Source organism: Bufo bufo, chromosome 4 (assembly GCF_905171765.1).
Source record: "Bufo bufo chromosome 4, aBufBuf1.1, whole genome shotgun sequence".
NCBI lineage: Eukaryota > Metazoa > Chordata > Amphibia > Anura > Bufonidae > Bufo > Bufo bufo.
In genome coordinates this window covers 292,419,196-292,438,401 of record NC_053392.1, presented here as the reverse complement: position 1 = coordinate 292,438,401, position 19,206 = coordinate 292,419,196, and the positions used below count along the sequence as shown (strand labels likewise).

The window sequence follows — 19,206 nt, the reverse complement described above, 5'->3', positions numbered from 1 at the left end:
GACTGTGACTGTGACGAGGGGACATCCTCTGCGTTTGGAGGAAAGAAGGTTTGTACACAAACATAGAAAAGGATTCTTTACGGTAAGAGCAGTGAGACTATGGAACTCTGCCTGAGGAATGGTGATGGTGAGTACAATAAAGGAATTCAAGAGGGGCCTGGATGTATTTCTGGAGTGTAATAATATTACAGGCTATAGCTACTAGAGAGGGGTCGTTGATCCAGGGAGTTATTCTGATTGCCTGATTGGAGTCGGGAAGGAATTTTTTATTCCCCTAAAGTGAGGAAAATTGGCTTCTACCTCACAGGGTTTTTTTTTTTTTTTTGCCTTCCTCTGGATCAACTTGCAGGATGACAGGCCGAACTGGATGGACAAATGTATTTTTTCGGCCTTATGTACTATGTTACTATGTTACTAAATGCTAAAATTTTATATAACAATAAATTACATTCAGACAAGGACCAGAATAAACACTTTTGAGGATGGCAACAGAGCGGTCATGCACTTACATTTTTTATATTCTTTGCAACCATTGATATTTTTTTACTTATTATTACAATTATTATTTTCAGAAACAGCTACTGTTTTGGTTCCGCATCCGAGCCGCAGTATTTGCAGCTCGGATGCGGACCCATTCACTTCAATGGAGCCGCAAAAGATGAAAAAATATATAACATGTCCTCTATTCTTGTCCGCGCTTTGTGGACAAGAATAGGCATTTATATTGAAGGCTGTCCGTGCCGTTCCACAAATTGCGGAACGCGCACAGGGACGCCATCCGTGTTTTGCAAATACGCAAAACACACCACGGTCGTGTGCATGAGGCCTAAGACTATTGGCTTTACCTTTTCACTTTTACATGGTGAAGTGCCTATGCTTTTAAACAAAAGTGAAACAAATAACCCAGCATAGGCCTATAGCTTTGGTTTTCTTTATATTTTTTATACATTGTACATTCATTTGCCATTCCAGCACAATATGGTAGCAAATTTATTTTGCTACCTGTGATTTATTGCTATCTGTGGTAAAAATTATACTGGCATTATTACTTAGGACATCCCATTAACAGACCTGAATAGCAATTTTTTAAAGCAATACTGAGTAGCAACTCCTCTTATGATGGGAAATTAGACAGCACCCATGATTTGAAAGATGGGCAAACATATCTGAACATTCAATAGATTTGTACCCATACTTTGCACAACTTCTATCTATCTATCTCCAAAAAAAGCAAAAAGACAGGCAGCACAGCAGTAAGAAGAGTAAAAACGGAGTGCCAGCGGCTGTAGAGGCAATCCACCAACCATAAATATAAATTGACTAAACTCCACGGCACTTCCAAAATCAAATGTGTGTTTATTCACCAAGTGACAGCGATGTTTCGGTCTGCTCAATGGAACCTTTCTCAAGCAGTGATGACTGTCACTGTCACTTGGTGAATAAACAAACGTTTGATTTTGGAAGTGCCATGGAGTTCAGTCAATTTATATCTATCTATCTATTGTGGGGTTTCGCTCTGGTAGACAGGATTAGCGGACGCAGTATAGAGGCAACAACAAGTTCTTTGGATCAATCAGTTCAGTGTTTTATTCACACTTTAGGCAAGTGACAAAACAAGCAGTCATATTCAAACAAAAAGTCACCTTGCGGTGTTGGTGGTAATTCACACCATGCGGCAATTCTGCCTCAAAGAGTCCTTGCTGATAGCAGCACCAACCTGTTTTCACGCCAAAAAAGGTAGCAAGCCTTCATCCAGACACAAGGCTCCCAGATCCCAACACAGAGACATGGCTTCTGAGCCCAGCTGCCTATTTAAGGACAGCCAGGTGCTGCCAAAACCTGGACCGGCACTTAAAATCCGGCCCAGTATTTGACCTCACCTGGCTGTAAATCAGCCCAGCAGCACATGCTGGGAGGAAAATACCTTTTTTCCCAGACCAAACCTCTCACTGTGTCACACTATCGATCGATCGATCTATCTCTCTCTCGATCTATCTATCTAAATAGATAGAGCTGAAACGTTGCTGCTGGTTGGGTGAATAAACCTTCCACTTTCTTCATCACTTGGAGTGCTGCCTTAGTTTTTTGCTTTGTATCTACAATCTGGACCTTGGTCACAGGTCTGATAAGGAGGATTTTTTGCACCCGCATACTTTTTGAGTGCTGCTTCTTTTCTTTACTTATCTAAATATCTATCTATTTTGGATATACCGTACTATCCTTTTCTTGTGAATGAGAAAATTATTGATTATGGTTGATAACATTCCACAAAGAATAGTGCACTGTAACATATATAAACTTTTTTACGTTTCATTAGCCTTGGAACATAGTGTAGCATATAATGCAATCTCATTTAAAAAACAAATTCACCATATTCACACATTTATGCCTACATAATAATAAGATATTAATTTTTAATTTATCATTGTGACGAGACCAATCTCGCCACATTGCATTGGAGAAGCCTGGTTGCCCGCCTGCTTCCTTTAGACTATGGCCCCATGTTGAAACGCTTGATTTTCCCCTGCAAAGACGGGTCATTTGGTACTTGCCCTATTTGCACAGTGATACCCCAGATAGCTATGCCATGGAGCCCATTCGGATAACGAAAGACTATGTGAAAGAACTGTATTCGATTAGTCTGAGTGCCATTCACCTAATAATATGCGCTTAGACCTGAGCTATCTGGGGATATGTTAAATGTCTATGTTTTATGTAATAGCTGCACAGTTAAATATTCTTATGTCTTTTATTGTCTTTTGCTACCATGTGGCTAATGGAGTTTTGCCTCTGCCCTTGGAGATAAATTGGATTACTTCCCAATTATCTCCAGGACAGAAGACATTGTGTAAAACTGTGTATTCTCCTGCCTGTGATAATTATATTAACCCATTGTGTAAGGTAATTGTATCACAGGCAGAGGGGAGGATTTTGTGTGGGAGTGTCTGAGTGTATTGTACGGGGTTACTGGTTGTTTCACAAAACCCTGTGAGTGGTACTAATGTGTAAGAATATGTATATAAGAACAATAAACACACAGCTCTGGCTGTCCACTGCTTTACCCTCAACACAGAGTTTGGTCTCGTTCTTGGGGGGGATTTATTGTATGCTGTTCCAGTTCGACTGCTAGGAGTGTAAACCTTTCATATGGTTTTTCCTATTCGGCTGTATGCAGCATTCATATGGTTTCCAGGTCGGGAGATTGGCGTCTTTAGTAGCTGCCTTTGCATCTGGAAAGGGAATATCTCTTAAACGGCTTTTACCCCCTTTTTTGCCCGGGGTGCCGTTACAATCATTCTATGCAACTTCTATGTAAATGTGTCGTTATTTTTTAATCTGTGTTATTTGCTGGTAGATATGTTGTTACCTTTGAATAATAGAAAGGGCATCCTTGCAGGGCATTTGTCTGAGGAACAAAGCTTGTATGTATACAGAAATGTACTTTTCTACTTGTTGGTTCATGACTAAGAATTCTGAATAAGCTTCTTCAAAGGGGTCACAATGCCTACAGAAGAAGAAAAGGACAGAAAAACCTTACATATATGCATTTGGGCTGCATATATTATTTTATAATTTGACCAATTTTGCCCATATGAATTTATTTTGCTATACAGTTACAGATATAAGTAGATACGATTCACAGGAATCAAATGGCAGTGCTGATCATGCTCCAAGCATTAAATTGTTTCAAGATTAAATATATCCCCATAGTGTATTTTTTCTAAATGTCATAGTAGTTAGGCAATGGCTCTTTCACAATCAGGATCTGAAAACTTTCCAGTTATGCAATGTTCAGCACCAGTTTCTACGTGCATATTATCCAATAATGTAGATCAGGACAACTGCACTGCCCACAACATGATCGTTCATTTCTCTAATTTCCAGGCTGTAATCTCTGTTATAAATTATCAACATTTAAACTTAAAGTGGTTGTCCGAGTTATTTTTTTGTTCTTTCTATGTTCCTAACTGGGCAAATATAACAGCTTTCCAATTAACTCACTTTATCCCCAGTGGCTGGTTTCTCCGATTTGACTGAGGGTCACATGACCTGTGATGTCAGCTTCTCTCCCTGCTCTGATAAACTTCGTTTACAAGCCTGTAAACGAGATGTCACTGTGCTGGCCACGCCCCCCTTCACTGCCGTCTGCTCTCTCTCCTAGGATTCTTAACCCCTTCAGCTGCACACACTGGGTATCTGCAGCAGTGATAATTCTGGGCACAGGAGCTGAAGGACTAGAGAGAGCATTGCACAAGAAGGTAGGGGGAAGATCCTGTGTGTATTAGCAGTGTCATTATACAAGTGGGACTTGTAGTTCTAGACTTACAACATGCTGCAGAGTCTCCCAGCAGGCAGACATGTCACTCAGTGTAGCTCTTGTATCCACTCCCTTAGCAGTGTCATTATACAGCTGGGACTTGTAGTTCTACACATACAAGATGCCGCACAATATCCCAGCAGTCAGACATGTCACTCAGGACAGCTCTTGTATTCACTCCCTTAGCAGTGTCATTATACAGCTGGGACTTGTAGTCCTACACATACAACATGCTGCACAGTCTCCCAGCAGGCAGACATGTCACTCAGGGCAGCACTTGTATCCACTCCCTTAGCAGTGTCATTATACAGCTGGGACTTGTAGTCCTACACATACAACATGCTGCAGAGTCTCCCAGCAGGCAGACATGTCACTCAGGGTAGCTCTTGTATCCACTCCCTTAGCAGTGTCATTATACAGCTGGGACTTGTAGTCCTACACATACAACATGCTGCAGAGTCTCCCAGCAGGCAGACATGTCACTCAGGGCAGTACTTGTATTCACTCCCTTAGCAGTGTCATTATACAGCTGGGACTTGTAGTTCTACACATACAACATGCTGCAGAGTCTCCCAGCAGGCAGACATGTCACTCAGGGTAGCTCTTGTATCCACTCCCTTAGCAGTGTCATTATACAGCTGGGACTTGTAGTCCTACACATACAACATGCTGCAGAGTCTCCCAGCAGGCAGACATGTCACTCAGGGCAGTACTTGTATTCACTCCCTTAGCAGTGTCATTATACAGCTGGGACTTGTAGTTCTACACATACAACATGCTGCAGAGTCTCCCAGCAGGCAGACATGTCACTCAGGGTAGCTCTTGTATCCACTCCCTTAGCAGTGTCATTATACAGCTGGGACTTGTAGTTCTACACATACAAGATGCAGCACAATATCCCAGCAGTCAGACATGTCACTCAGGACAGCTCTTGTATTCACTCCCTTAGCAGTGTCATTATACAGCTGGGACTTGTAGTCCTACACATACAACATGCTGCAGAGTCTCCCAGCAGGCAGACATGTCACTCAGGACAGCTCTTGTATCCACTCCCTTAGCAGTGTCATTATACAAGTGGGACTTGTAGTCCTACACATACAACATGCTGCTCAGTCTCCCAGCAGGCAGACATGTCACTCAGGGCAGCTCTTGTATCCACTCCCTTAGCAGTGTCATTATACAGCTGGGACTTGTAGTCCTACACATACAACATGCTGCAGAGTTTCCCAGCAGGCAGACATGTCACTCAGGGCAGCTCTTGTATCCACTCCCTTAGCAGTGTCATTATACAGCTGGGACTTGTAGTCCTACACATACAACATGCTGCAGAGTCTCCCAGCAGGCAGACATGTCACTCAGGGCAGCTCTTGTATCCACTCCCTTAGCAGTGTCATTATACAGCTGGGACTTGTAGTCCTACACATACAACATGCTGCTGAGTCTCCCAGCAGGCAGACATGTCACTCAGGGCAGCTCTTGTATCCACTCCCTGAGCAGTGTCATTATACAGCTGGGACTTGTAGTCCTACACATACAACATGCTGCAGAGTCTCCCAGCAGGCAGACATGTCACTCAGGGTAGCTCTTGTATTCACTCCCTTAGCAGTGTCATTATACAGCTGGGACTTGTAGTTCTACACATACAACATGCTGCTGAGTCTCCCAGCAGGCAGACATGTCACTCAGGGCAGCTCTTGTATTCACTCCCTTAGCAGTGTCATTATACAGCTGGGACTTGTAGTCCTACACATACAACATACTGCACAGTCTCCCAGCAGGCAGACATGTCACTCAGGGCAGCACTTGTATCCACTCCCTTAGCAGTGTCATTATACAGCTGGGACTTGTAGTCCTACACATACAACATGCTGCAGAGTCTCCCAGCAGGTAGACATGTCACTCAGGGCAGCTCTTGTATCCACTCCCTTAGCAGTGTCATTATACAGCTGGGACTTGTAGTTCTACACATACAGCATGCTGCAGAGTCTCCCAGCAGGCAGACATGTCACTCAGGGCAGCTCTTGTATCCACTCCCTTAGCAGTGTCATTATACAGCTGGGACTTGTAGTCCTACACATACAACATGCTGCAGAGTCTCCCAGCAGGCAGACATGTCACTCAGGGCAGCTCTTGTATTCTCTCCCTTAGCAGTGTCATTATACAGCTGGAACTTGTAGTCCTACACATACAACATGCTGCTGAGTCTCCCAGCAGGCAGACATGTCACTCAGGGCAGCTCTTGTATTCTCTCCCTTAGCAGTGTCATTATACAGCTGGGACTTGTAGTCCTACACATACAACATGCTGCAGAGTCTCCCAGCAGGCAGACATGTCACTCAGGGCAGCTCTTGTATTCTCTCCCTTAGCAGTGTCATTATACAGCTGGGACTTGTAGTCCTACACATACAACATGCTGCAGAGTCTCCCAGCAGGCAGACATGTCACTCAGGGCGGCTCTTGTATTCACTCCCTTAGCAGTGTCATTATACAGCTGGGACTTGTAGTCCTACACATACAACATGCTGCAGAGTCTCCCAGCAGGCAGACATGTCACTCAGGGCAGCTCTTGTATCCACTCCCTTAGCAGTGTCATTATACAGCTGGGACTTGTAGTTCTACACTATACAACAAGCTGCACAGTCTCCCAGCAGGCAGACATGTCACTCAGGGCAGCTCTTGTATTCACTCCCTTAGCAGTGTCATTATACAGCTGGGACTTGTAGTCCTACACATACAACATGCTGCAGAGTCTCCCAGCAGGCAGACATGTCACTCAGGGCAGCTCTTGTATCCACTCCCTTAGCAGTGTCATTATACAGCTGGGACTTGTAGTCCTACACATACAACATGCTGCAGAGTCTCCCAGCAGGCAGACATGTCACTCAAGGCAGCTCTTGTATTCTCTCCCTTTGCAGAGCAGGGGGAGGGGCAGAGATTGTTTTTATTGCAAGTAAAAAAAGGGCCCGAAAAGAACCAGGGAAATGAGGAAATAGATATAAATTTGTTGCATAAAACTTGCTTAGCTCAGTTATATATTGCTGCCTATCAGATTTTCAGTGCTATATATATTTTTTTTCATAACTCGGACAACCCCTTTAATTTAAAATTTCATTTCTGAACTAATGAAAAACAGATCAATAGTAGAAGATATCTTTGTACAGTGATCCCTTGTTGTATCATATCTGTATGACTCACCTCCTCTCTGTATCCAGTAATATATCTGCATCTATATACTGAGTCAGCACTTCAATCATCTGCTCCAGTTTTTCCAAAAGAACAGCGGACAGAGTGCACTCATCGTCATCTACATCTTCTCTGTTGTACAGGTTAGCTACAAGCAGATCAACAAGTTAGTGGTCTTCGTAGATTTTATTGCACACTTTAATTGGAATTTAGATCTCAGATATGTAACTTCAGTCTTTATTGTGGCACATTGGGGAAGTTATTCTTTTGGTATCTAAGTAATTCGGTTCTTTACGATGACAAAATTGATGGCTTAGGATATCAGATTGATGGGGGGTGACTCTCTGGAATTACTGCTCAGTCACTTTCACTCTAATGCGACTGCTGTAATACTAGGCACAGCCGTGGCCTCTTCAATCAGCTGAGCCCCACCAATCTGATAATGTTCACTATAGCCTGTTTAATATCTAAAGCTTAAAGGGGTTATCCAAGACCTATAATGCCCCCCATATGCCCGGATTGTACTTACCTCGCTTCTCGGCACCTGCGTCACTTCTGCTGCGCTGCATCTTCCCATCACACGAATGATAACATCTGGCGACAGAGCCAATAGCCGGCCGCGACAGGAATTAGCCTCCCTAGAATCGCGGGTGGCGGTAGGGAGTCTCACTCCCGTCGCGGCCTGCTATTGGCTGCAACTTCCCCCCCGACGCTGGATGTTTTCATCCGCACGATAGAGAGATGCACCGGCGCCCGTGCCGGCATCAAAAGCGGGTTCCGGGGAGCAAGGTAAGTACAATCTGTGTAAGGTATTTGGGGAGCATTATAGGTCTTGGATAACTCCTTTTAAAAAAGAAAAGTAGGAGAATCAAGGAATATACATAATTTAGCTTATATGCTCATTACACGAGATAAGAAAATATCTTTCGTGTTAATCAGACACAATAGTTAAAAAGGACATTAAATATGTCTTTTAATGTGTATTAAACATGTGAAAACTATTTTTCGAACATTTTTTATGTACTTAAGTTATGTTTGCTGGAAGCTATACAGCCAAAGATTGAGGCTGTACTACACATACACGTGATGGTATGAGGCTAATAATGTGAATAATGCATACCTTGCCCCGTGATAAAATGGCGTCTGACAGAAATCAGAAGGGACACAAAATGCGGTCATCAGCATCTCTTAGTAATGAAGCCTTATAAATAGCTGTAATTAGCCTTTAATGAGGGTTTGCAGGGGATTTATATTGATGATCTATCCTTAATCGGACCCAGGACCTACACCGATCAGCTGTTTGAAGAGGAGGAGGCGCACCATATGAGTGCTGCTTCCTCTTTATTACACAGCGCATTGTCTCCCCTGTAGCAGCAGTGTAGTGAATGGAGCGAGTACTTGTAATTACACTGCACTTCCAAGATGATGTAGAGGAAGTAGCGCTTGCATGGGGCGCCGTCTTCACTTCAAACAGCTGATCATCAGGGGTGCTGGGAGTCAGACCCCTGCCAATCATTTATGGATGACCTATCCTGAGGACAAGTCATCAATATAAAAACCCTGCAAAAAACCCTGTAACCCCTTCCCGACATCCCAAAAGGGTTCATTACTTAAAGGGGTTATGTCATGATTAATGTAAAAATTTAAAACCAGAAATTATATAGTACATGACAATCTCGTTGTAACGGAGCTAGAACCAGCCCTGTACCTCACAGGCATCCTGAGCTCTCCCCAATTATTTTTCTATTTGTTCTACTAGATTTATGCTAAAGGAGTTGTCTCACCTCAGCAAGTGGCATTTATTATGTGGAGGAAGTTAATACAAGCCACTTACTAATATACAGTATTGTGATTGTCCATATTGCCTCCTTTGCTGGCTGGATTCATTTTTCCATCACATTATACAGTGCTAGTTTCCATGGTTACCACCACTCTTCAATCCATCGGTGATAGTCGTGATGGTCATACACTATAGTAAAAAGTGCCTGCCTCTCTGATGGCCAGGACATAGGCTGGTGCTTTTTCCTATGGTGTGCAAGCACGGCCACCACAGGTTAGTCGTAATCATGGAAACGAGCAGTGTATAATGTGATGGAAAAGTGAATCCAGCCAGCAAAGGAAGCAATATGGACAATCACAATACATTAGTAAGTGGCTTGTATTATCTTTCTCTACATAATAAATGCCACTTGCTGAAGTGAGACAACCCCTTTGAGCTGCCACCTCAGGGGGCATGTCCTTTCTGATGCAATTCTCTCTATTACAACTCAGGAGACAGATGAAGGATGGAATTGAGCATGTGCATCCAAGGTGGCCAGAGAAATAAGAAAGATTCTAGGCGAGAATATCTCCATACATATGAAATCTGATCTTATAGACACCATATTTCAGCAACTATGTGTATGAGCCCTAATGTCATGGCTAAATGGCAGTCACAAGATAGCTTCCGTTTTATAAAAGTGTGGCATAACAATGTGAACTGTGTTTTTAGAGGAAGTCTTTAGCTCATCAGACTGAACATCTATGGGTGAGGTTTTGAAGGCGTTAACATTATGATTACGATTCATTGTTTAAACCTGCTAATACCTACCTAACATGTGTTTCTCCTCATTGGAAAGCCCAGTTTCTTTGTCTTCTTCTGTATTTGGTGTGAGTTGATCATTTTTCAAATCGGATACAGCTTTGGTAGAACTATCCTCGCATTTCACAGATGGGACATTTAGCATGGAGGAGTCTTCCACAAACATCTGGATGAAGACAGCACATATGAAATCCAGTAAATGAATAATATACAGGCCTGTCTGCAAATAACAGGTTGTGTTCTGCTTTAAATGTCTTACATGTGAAGAATTGAGAACATTTAGTCTACAGCGTTTTTACTAAGGCTATAAAAATGAATGGAAAGCATAAAAATAATACTAATAATTAGAGATGAGCGGATTTCATGTTATGCAGGAGAGGACTCTCCTGCATAACGGAAACGGGACGGATTCGTTATGCAGCCCATAGACCTCTATTATGACGGAATGAATAACAGAATGCCTCTAAAGGCATTCCGTAATGCATTCCGTCATAGAATTGCGTTATGGTCTGTGTGTAACGGAATCCATAACGCAATTCTGCTTTTACCACCAAACGAAGCGTCAACGAATTTCAAAATATGAAATTCGCTCATCTCTACTAATAATGAAAACCATGTGCAGTGTATGACAAAAACAAACGTGTAATAGGTAACAAGACTGTAAATGATAAACTAATACTGATGAATGGACTGTAAAAAATAGAAACATGGACTCACAGAGAGTCATAGAATCATATCATTATATTTCTGATACTTAAGTACCATTTTCCTTAGGACACATCATCAATATAAGATCAGCGGGGGTTTGAGACTCCCGGCACCCCCGACGATTAGCTGCTTTTACTAGATGCAACGACTGAAACAGACACCCGAACTACACAGCTCAGTACAATATGTAGTGTAACTTCAAATGGATAATGAGGCATGGACAATACACAGTGGTATCAATGCAACTCTACTAGTTTACATTCACAAGGGAAAAGTACTGCCGCTTTGTGCTGAAAACTACACTCAGCTGCAAAGTGTGAATAAAGCTTAAAGTGTACGGAAATGTATCTAATGACAAGAAAGCCCAATGTAGTCTCTTCCAGTCCAAGAATTGAAAGATCGCAGCTGGGGGACGGGGTCATGGATTGATAGCATGTGTTTTGGTTTTTTAAATTAGTACATTTTTGGAGGGGAACATTGGAGGGACTAAGAGGGGACTTTTGTCTGCTAGAACATGGCGTCCAGCTACTTTCTAGTTTTATTAAACTTTATACACTTTTGTATACCGTCTATGGCCCGAATCTGCTTTCTCTTCTTAATGTTCTTTTATTTCAGTTACTAATAGAATATCTCTGATATTTAAGGCATATTTCAGGATTTTAATATTTATTGCCACTCTTTAGTATAGGCCATCAATATATGATCTGTGGGGGTCTATCCAACAGCCTGCACCCTGGTACGATCAACTATTCCTGAGTTGCTCTGGCACAAGTTCCATCCACTTTGAAGCCGATCAGATACTCATGGCTTATCCCGAGGATATGCCATCAGTATTTAAATCCTGGAATACCCCTGTAAACACACTGACAGAATATCAAGTGCCATTTTATACAGAGGCATACTACAAGACATGTACTTAGAATAGTCTGCCCTTAGTTAAAAGTGTTTTCTATGTTCAGGATTCCGATGGCCTAGCCTTAGCATAGGCCACCAATATGAAGCCAGTGGGGTCCGGCTCTTGGCACCACCACCAATGAACTGTTTGAAGAAGCCGTGTTGCTCGGGCCAGCACAGCAACCTCTTCATTGTTTACATGTGGCCGTCTATCTCTACTTAGTGATGGGGCAGGGTATTGCAGATTCATCCTATTCAGGTGAACAGGGTAAAGCTGCGATACTCTGCACTGCGCTGCTAAGTAGGCCATCAATATCCTCACACTAGAAATCACTTTTTACAGTGACAACATATTAAAAGTGATAGATTTGCTTTAAAAATGAATGTAATGGTAATATAGCAGTCTAAGAGCTCATGCAAATGAACGCGTGGCAGAGGGCCCGTGCTGTGGACCACAATGCACGGGCACCGACCGTAGGGCTGCTGTATGCGGACGCAGGACCCATTCACTCGAATGGGTTCCACAATCCGCATCCGACGGTCTGCACTGCAAAACAGTAATGCATGCACTACTTTTTTCGCGGTCTGGAGGCATGGACAGAAATCCCATGGTAGCACTTCATAGTGCTTCCGTGGGGTTCCGTACCTACGTTCCGCACCTTCCGGATTACGGACCCATTCAAGTGAATGAGTCTGCATCCGTGCTGCGGTGCACAAACGGCCAATACCCGTATATTGCGGACCTGCTGTTTGCGGGCCTGGCTGTCACATGTTCGTGTGCATGAGCCCTAAACGTTGCCTGAAGCATTGCCTAAGGCTAATTTCACATGTGCAATGTTTTCGTCCAGATGCGACCCCTTTTAAAAATGGACAGCATCCTGCCTAAACATTGATACATTCATTTCAATGGGTATGCGAACATGAGCATTGTTTTCACTGATCATCTGTCCATTCCGGAAAAATCTATCATGTTCTATCATCCGTTCTTTCATGTAGGACTGGTCCATTCAAATCAATGGATCAGTGATCGAAAAAACAGAAACACCCTGAAGGACGGTCTGCTAGTAGATGCTGTGTGTTATTCATTAGTATTTTATGTGCATGAATAACAGATGACAAATAGATGGGCTGAAAAAATGGAAACACTAAATGCAATCACAGACAAATCATCCATTTTTCTCTGTACAGATTTGGGCAGGTTCCATACTGTTTGTATGAAAGAAATCTAACCAAATATCAATATGCATGTCACTGACATTGCCATCAATACATAAACAGACACAAGAGATAAGTAAAGTCATTGATTACAGGCCTCAAGTGATGTATTCGTCCAACCTGAAATTAGGACTAAAATAATGTCTCTGCAAGAAGCAAGCCGTATATCCAGTTCACATTACAGACCTGGTAAATATTTAATGAGAATTTCCAGTCTCATCGTTTTTCTTTTAAATCATTAAACTGTTTTATTTCATTTTTTTTATCTTTTACCTGAGGTTCATCTTCCTCGATAAGAGTCTGCAATTTTCCTGGTGTACTTGTAATTTGTCTCAGAATTTGAGGCTGGTATGAGGAAGGTTCAGTCTGGACATCTACTTAAAAAATGCAGAATATTAATACTCCAAGCCACCATACAAAAGTTGCAGTGAGCACAGATTACATTATTGACCCCATCAAATACCACATGAATAAACTTACCCATTATCAGAACATATACAGATTTACTGGTAAATGCCATTTTCATCTATTCAATGTCTTGTAGAAAGTAATTAGGTACATAAACACCTGCCTAAGCAACCACAATATACTAGTTCTAAGGCAAGTGACATACAGGTCACAAGATCAGTCTACAACTAGACTTCCTTAAAATTGTGCAGCAATTGCACAATATCAGCTGCCATTTTCTATATGTATAGTTGTACCTTTTGAAGAAAAAACATATTTCTATAAATGTGCTTTTAAAGGGTAGTTCTCATTTCAGAAAACGTCTGACATGTCATACAGATATATCAGAGCTTGTAAACACAGTTCTGAGACCTCCTCCAATCGGCAGGGGTGCCGCACTTTATACTCCTTATGTAACTGTCACGGTGCGGTTCACTGTGACAGTTTTGGCCGTGTAGGCTGGCTGCATGCCCTCTCGCGTACTGGCTGCAGGCTGTCTCCTGTCTATGCTGGTTGCCTGGGGCTGCATGCTGGCTGCGGTGTTTTGTTGAACTGCGTGTAAATGTTTGCTCTCCCCGTGTCTGCTTCTCTGTGCAGTTCTTATCACTGTTGCTGTGTAGGCTGGCTGCAGGCTCCCTCGCGTACTGGCTGCAGGCTGACACCTGTGTATGCCAGTTGCTTGGGACTGCATGCTGGCTACGGTGTAGTGTGTGAACTGTGACCTGTGTTTGTGGATTCCCGTGTCTGCATCTCTGTGGCTCATGTCTCTAGTGCCGTGAAGGCTGGCTGCATGTGCTTTGTGTACTGGCTGTGGGTGTCCCCATGCATGCTGGTTCTGCGATGTGTGCTGGCTGCGGCCTAGTGTGTGAACATGGCCTTAGTATGGATGCATTTCTGTTGTGTCACAGGTTGTTTGTGCTCTGGCGTACTGGCTGCAGTGGACTCTGTGTATTCTGGTTGCCTTGGGCAATGTCCAGTACTGCAGCCTGTGTGTTCACTTCCCTGTTCATGGAGGCTCCCCTCCCTGTTTGGTTCTGATGGGGTTAACTTCCCCTGGTCCGTTCCTGGGTTTGTTTTTTTAGGTGCCCTCATTATGCAGCTATAGCTACCTGTGAGCTGTGGTGCTTGGGGTCAGTCTGTCTTGTGTCTTTCTAGGTGTAGCCCCTTGCTGCGGACCCATGGTTTTTTTACCATCTGCCCTTCTGTGTGGTATTGCTTTGGTGTTTGATGTTATGTCCTTGTCCGATCTGTACCTGTCCTGAATGATGTTTATGTTATCCTTGTCTGTTCCTTGTTTAGCCTAGCAGTGCTCTAACTGCGTCTTATAGCCTGGCAGTGCTAAACTGCTTCTGAACCTGTCTGTTCTATATCCAGCCTGGCAGTGCCTTCTGCTTCTGATTTAGTCTGCCCCTTGTCTGTCCTGCAGTGCCTTACTGTTCCCATCCCATGTTTGTCCTGCCTTCGTGAGAGGGCCCCTGGGTTCTCCGGAGGAAGGATCTCTAGTCTGTGTGGATTTCTAGTCTGTGTAAATCTCTAGTCTGTATGCAGCCCTGCCTGAGACCGCCATGCTTCCATTCCGCTTGGGGTCTAGGCATCTGCTTCTGTGCTGGTTCTCATTCATCTTGTCTGTTCCATGTTCGCTTGGGTTCTAGTTTTGTTGTCTTTCCACTGGTGATTTCACCAGCCTGGTTCTCTGCAGGTAGGGGCCAAGTGTACCGGGACCTTCCTGGAGGTGCGACCAGTGAGCCCTTGGCCCAGTTTATCCCCACCACCAGGGGCTCTGTGAAGAACGGTGCTCACTGGCTCTCCGCTCTCTGGGTTTTGCCTCTGGTCAGCCGGTGCACTTGGTTCTGTGGTAGTGCTACCACTATTGCCTAACCTGCTTACTGTCATGTACTTTTATTACACTTGTAATAAAGTTCTCTGTGGGTTCTTGGTCTGTTTTACCTGTGTCCTGTTTGCATTACATCACGGAGGTCTGCCTTGGTCCTCTGGCACGTGCCAGTAATACAGCTATAAAGCTTGTATCTGTTTGTTCCAGCAATTGTGTCAACTCAACACCTTAAGCTCCACCGATCAAAACTTCACTTATCTCTCTATGCCAGAACTTTTTGACATTACTTACGAAGTCTCAGATACACATATTTGTATATATTTATATATTTTCAGACCTGTCTCTTTTGCATCTTCTTGCATAGCAATGTCAAAGACACTTTCTGATTCAAAATCTTCATCTTCCATGAGATCTTCCTGGGCAGGTTTTTTCAAGCCTTCTGTCATCTTAGATAATATATTATACTGCAAAGATAACATATAATTAACACTTACAAGTATAAAATAATAAAAATATATGTAACAGTTAAACATTCTATTTCAATGCATCCTATTAGGCATGTTAAGCTAAGGTAAAAAAATATATTACTACATAAAAAAAAAAAGATTGCCTGCCCTTAGAATATCCTAAGTTGGGGATCTGAGCCCCAATGGCTGAATAAAGGCTATACTTACAGTACTTTTACAAAGTTAAAAGAAAGTTCACTACAGGATGCAGAAATGCCCAAATGGTATATGAGGGAGAGCGCAATCAGGGGGAGATATGTCTTGTTACCCCTACTTTTCTTTTTATCATATGGACACCATACTGGTGACTGTTACTCAATTTACTCTGTATGTTATCATCTGTATAAAGTATATATCTTTTATGTATTTTATCATAGTTTAGTAAAATTTTTATGCACCTAAGCAATGTCAAGCTTATTTTATTCCCAGAATAAATTCTCAGAATTCACGGTAATATACGGTACTTCATATAACCGAAATACCCCTTAAATCATGTATTATATCAAATCATAGAAAAAAATTGACATATGATCATGTGCACTATGCTCACTTTATATTTGAATATGCATTATAAATGAAGGTTAGGCTTAGGTATAATGTGAACATGCCTGAAAATGTGATATGCTGATCGGTAACACAAAATTGCACATCAGTTGCAAGACATGGTAAGCATATTCGGGGGGAAGCAAGCTTTTTGTGGACGGGAGGGGGAGGCCATGAGCAGAATACTGGTGCACATTACATTTTTCTGGTGCACAGCCCTACCAAGGATGCGCCAAAATTATTAAGGGGCTTGTGCCTCTTAATAATTATAACACATCATCAGCCAGTTTGGTTTCTTATAAAAATTGGTATCAGAGATTCCACTTTTAATAAATGACTCTACTGTGTTTATAGAGTACTATGGTAAATCATCACAAGGAAAACCTGTTTTATAATCATATAATTGCTCCAGCTTGTGTAATACACAGCCTTTCTGACAGTCGTCCATTTTACCTCTTGCAGCTTGTCTGCTATGTCTAACATTTGCTTCAGCTTGATGCTCAGCGCTTCCAAGTGATACATGATTGTGTCATCATCTGTTATAGCCACACCACAGCTTTGGTAGTCATGCTGTTGGTCTAATAAAAAATATTGCAATGGAAATAAGTCAAATGATACATGTAAAGGATGCATAGAAATTATTAAACCTTTAAAGGGGACCTTTCACCACTCCTGACATGTCTGTTTTAATAGCATCAAGCATTCCCCATGTAATAACAATTCTGGAGCATCTATTCTTATGGCTCTATGTTGTGCCATTCCTTTATTATTTCTACTAGAAGTTATGAATCAGTTGCTAGCAGTCTGCAGTAAGGGTACAGTGGTGTGGTAACTAGTTGGGGGTGTGTACCTGCTGTGGGGATTCACTCTGGTAGACAGGACAAGCGGGTGCAGTATAGAGGCAAAGACACGTTTGTAACTCAAAAGCTGCAGTGTTTATTCACACTAGTTGCAGGTTCACAGTATGGCAGTCCATTTTCAGTATTGGTGTTAGTTCACACCCAAAACAGTTCATATAGAAAAACATTCACCTTTGATCCTGGGTGTTTAATCCACAGCCGGCTGAATGCTCAGCCTCAGAAAGTCCACCTGCAGGCTTTAGGCGGCCTGCTTGCCCGACACACTGTCTTCAGCTTTCAGCCCACACACAGGCCTCAGATCTCAGCAGAGTTTCACACAGCTCCAGTGTCAGAGAGGAGTAATCCACCCACCTGACACTGCTGGCTGGTTTTTATAGGCCTGTCAAAACCCGGCCTGGACTGTGGGGAGTAGTCACCCACCCAGCACTTTGACTACTCCCAGTAAGAGCCGTCCTGAATCAGCTATTTACAGCCATACTAGATAGCAAGGTGTCACACAGCAACTGCTGCTGACACATGAAAACTGGCTCTTACGCCACCGAGGCCAGGAACCTTGGTGACACATACCTATCATCCACGATGATTCCTTGTACCTTCTTACACTGCACAGACTCGCTCTATTCAATCAGTGCTGCCATTGTCAGACTGTGCAGGTACACACCTCTAACTGGTTACCACCCCTCTGTACCGTTACTGCAGACTGCTAGCAATTCATTCATAACTTTTAGTAGAAATAATAAAAGAATGGCATAACATAGAGTCATAAGAATAGATGCTTCAAAATTGTTATTACATGGGGAATGTATGAAGCTATTAAAACAGACATGTCAGGACTGATGACAGGTCCTCTTTAATGCTACTCCCTAAGTTGCAATTTTAGGGTTTAACAAAGTGATTATCCAGATGGTCAACTTTCCTGATGCAACTTTGGAAGCCAAGACCTGGAATGAATCAAAAAAAGAGAAGCTGCATCTGTCCTTTATACTTTATCTCCTTTTATCATCCACTCCTGATTTTGGCTTCCAAAACTGCATCAGGAAACCTGACAGTGTGGCTGTATCCTAAGAAGTCTACGCTGTGTGGAGATTTTGATGCCTGGGATGATGATTGTCAAAATAATGAGCTGCATATAACTAATATAATTAACATTAAAAGATTCTGGCAGATTGTAAAACTTTTTGTTTTATATACATCAGTGTAAGTAGTGACCTCATTAGTATGGAATATCATTACATTTCACTAGGCACATTCTACTGAGAAAGAATAGCCTGAGCATTTTCTTGTCACATTCAGGTCTGTTGTTAGTTTGATTTCTATTATTCTTTTATTTGTCGCCTGTCAGGGAACCTATGCAAATACAGACTCATTATTAGGCGTTCAGATTTACACATCAAAAAGCAGGCTCCAAAATTGAATAACACGTTATAGATAATGAGTTATTTGCAACAGCATAGAAGAAGAGGCCAAAGACCATACAGTAACTGTTGTTTTAGCATAGCCGGTACATAGAAAGTGAAGCAACTATAGGCTTTGTGCTTGATATGATTAGATCGTCGTACAAACCGTATCAATAACCTACTTCATATAATAGTTTACAACACACAAAAAAATTGAATAAAAAAATTAAATGCTTTATAATTTTACGCAGTCTGACAGTTTATATCTAGATGTAATGTGCAATTACGAGCAACTGTTTAATTTTACTTGTCTTGTACAGATACTGGCTTACCGCATGCTTTAAAATCTCCTACTAATCCTCAAAAAATTCTAGATTGAAGTGCAGCACTACTGATGGCATTAAATGAGCTCAGCTAAATTGCCAGAAGTACAACATGGATAATTTTGAAATAAGTGCAGCAACATGAGATAGCATGAAAAGTCAGCATATGACAGTTAACATAATGGGGCAGATTTATGTAACCACAGTAGGCAGCTTTACACAGAAAGTAAGCCCTAACTGGAATGCCCCCCTGCTTTCCTTGCCTACGTTCAGTGCAAGTCCTAGGCAGCAAGTCTGCAACTGGTTGACGTTCCCTCTCTGCTAAAGTGCAAGACATACACACACACAGAAAGAACAACACAGAGAAGGAGGCATACAGAAGTGGGTTGGAGCGTAC

General features: G+C 42.4%; 1 protein-coding gene across 1 annotated transcript in view; it reads right to left on the bottom strand.

Moving 5' to 3' along the window:
* Nucleotides 1-19,206, bottom strand: part of LOC120998141 (dynein heavy chain 5, axonemal-like) — a 268,121-nt gene that overhangs the window by 210,020 nt on the left and 38,895 nt on the right. Inside the window, 6 exon segments of the mRNA XM_040428685.1 lie at nt 3,368-3,505; nt 7,514-7,649; nt 10,092-10,248; nt 13,173-13,273; nt 15,518-15,644; nt 16,683-16,807. Of these exon segments, the coding sequence (XP_040284619.1) occupies nt 3,368-3,505; nt 7,514-7,649; nt 10,092-10,248; nt 13,173-13,273; nt 15,518-15,644; nt 16,683-16,807 (784 nt within the window).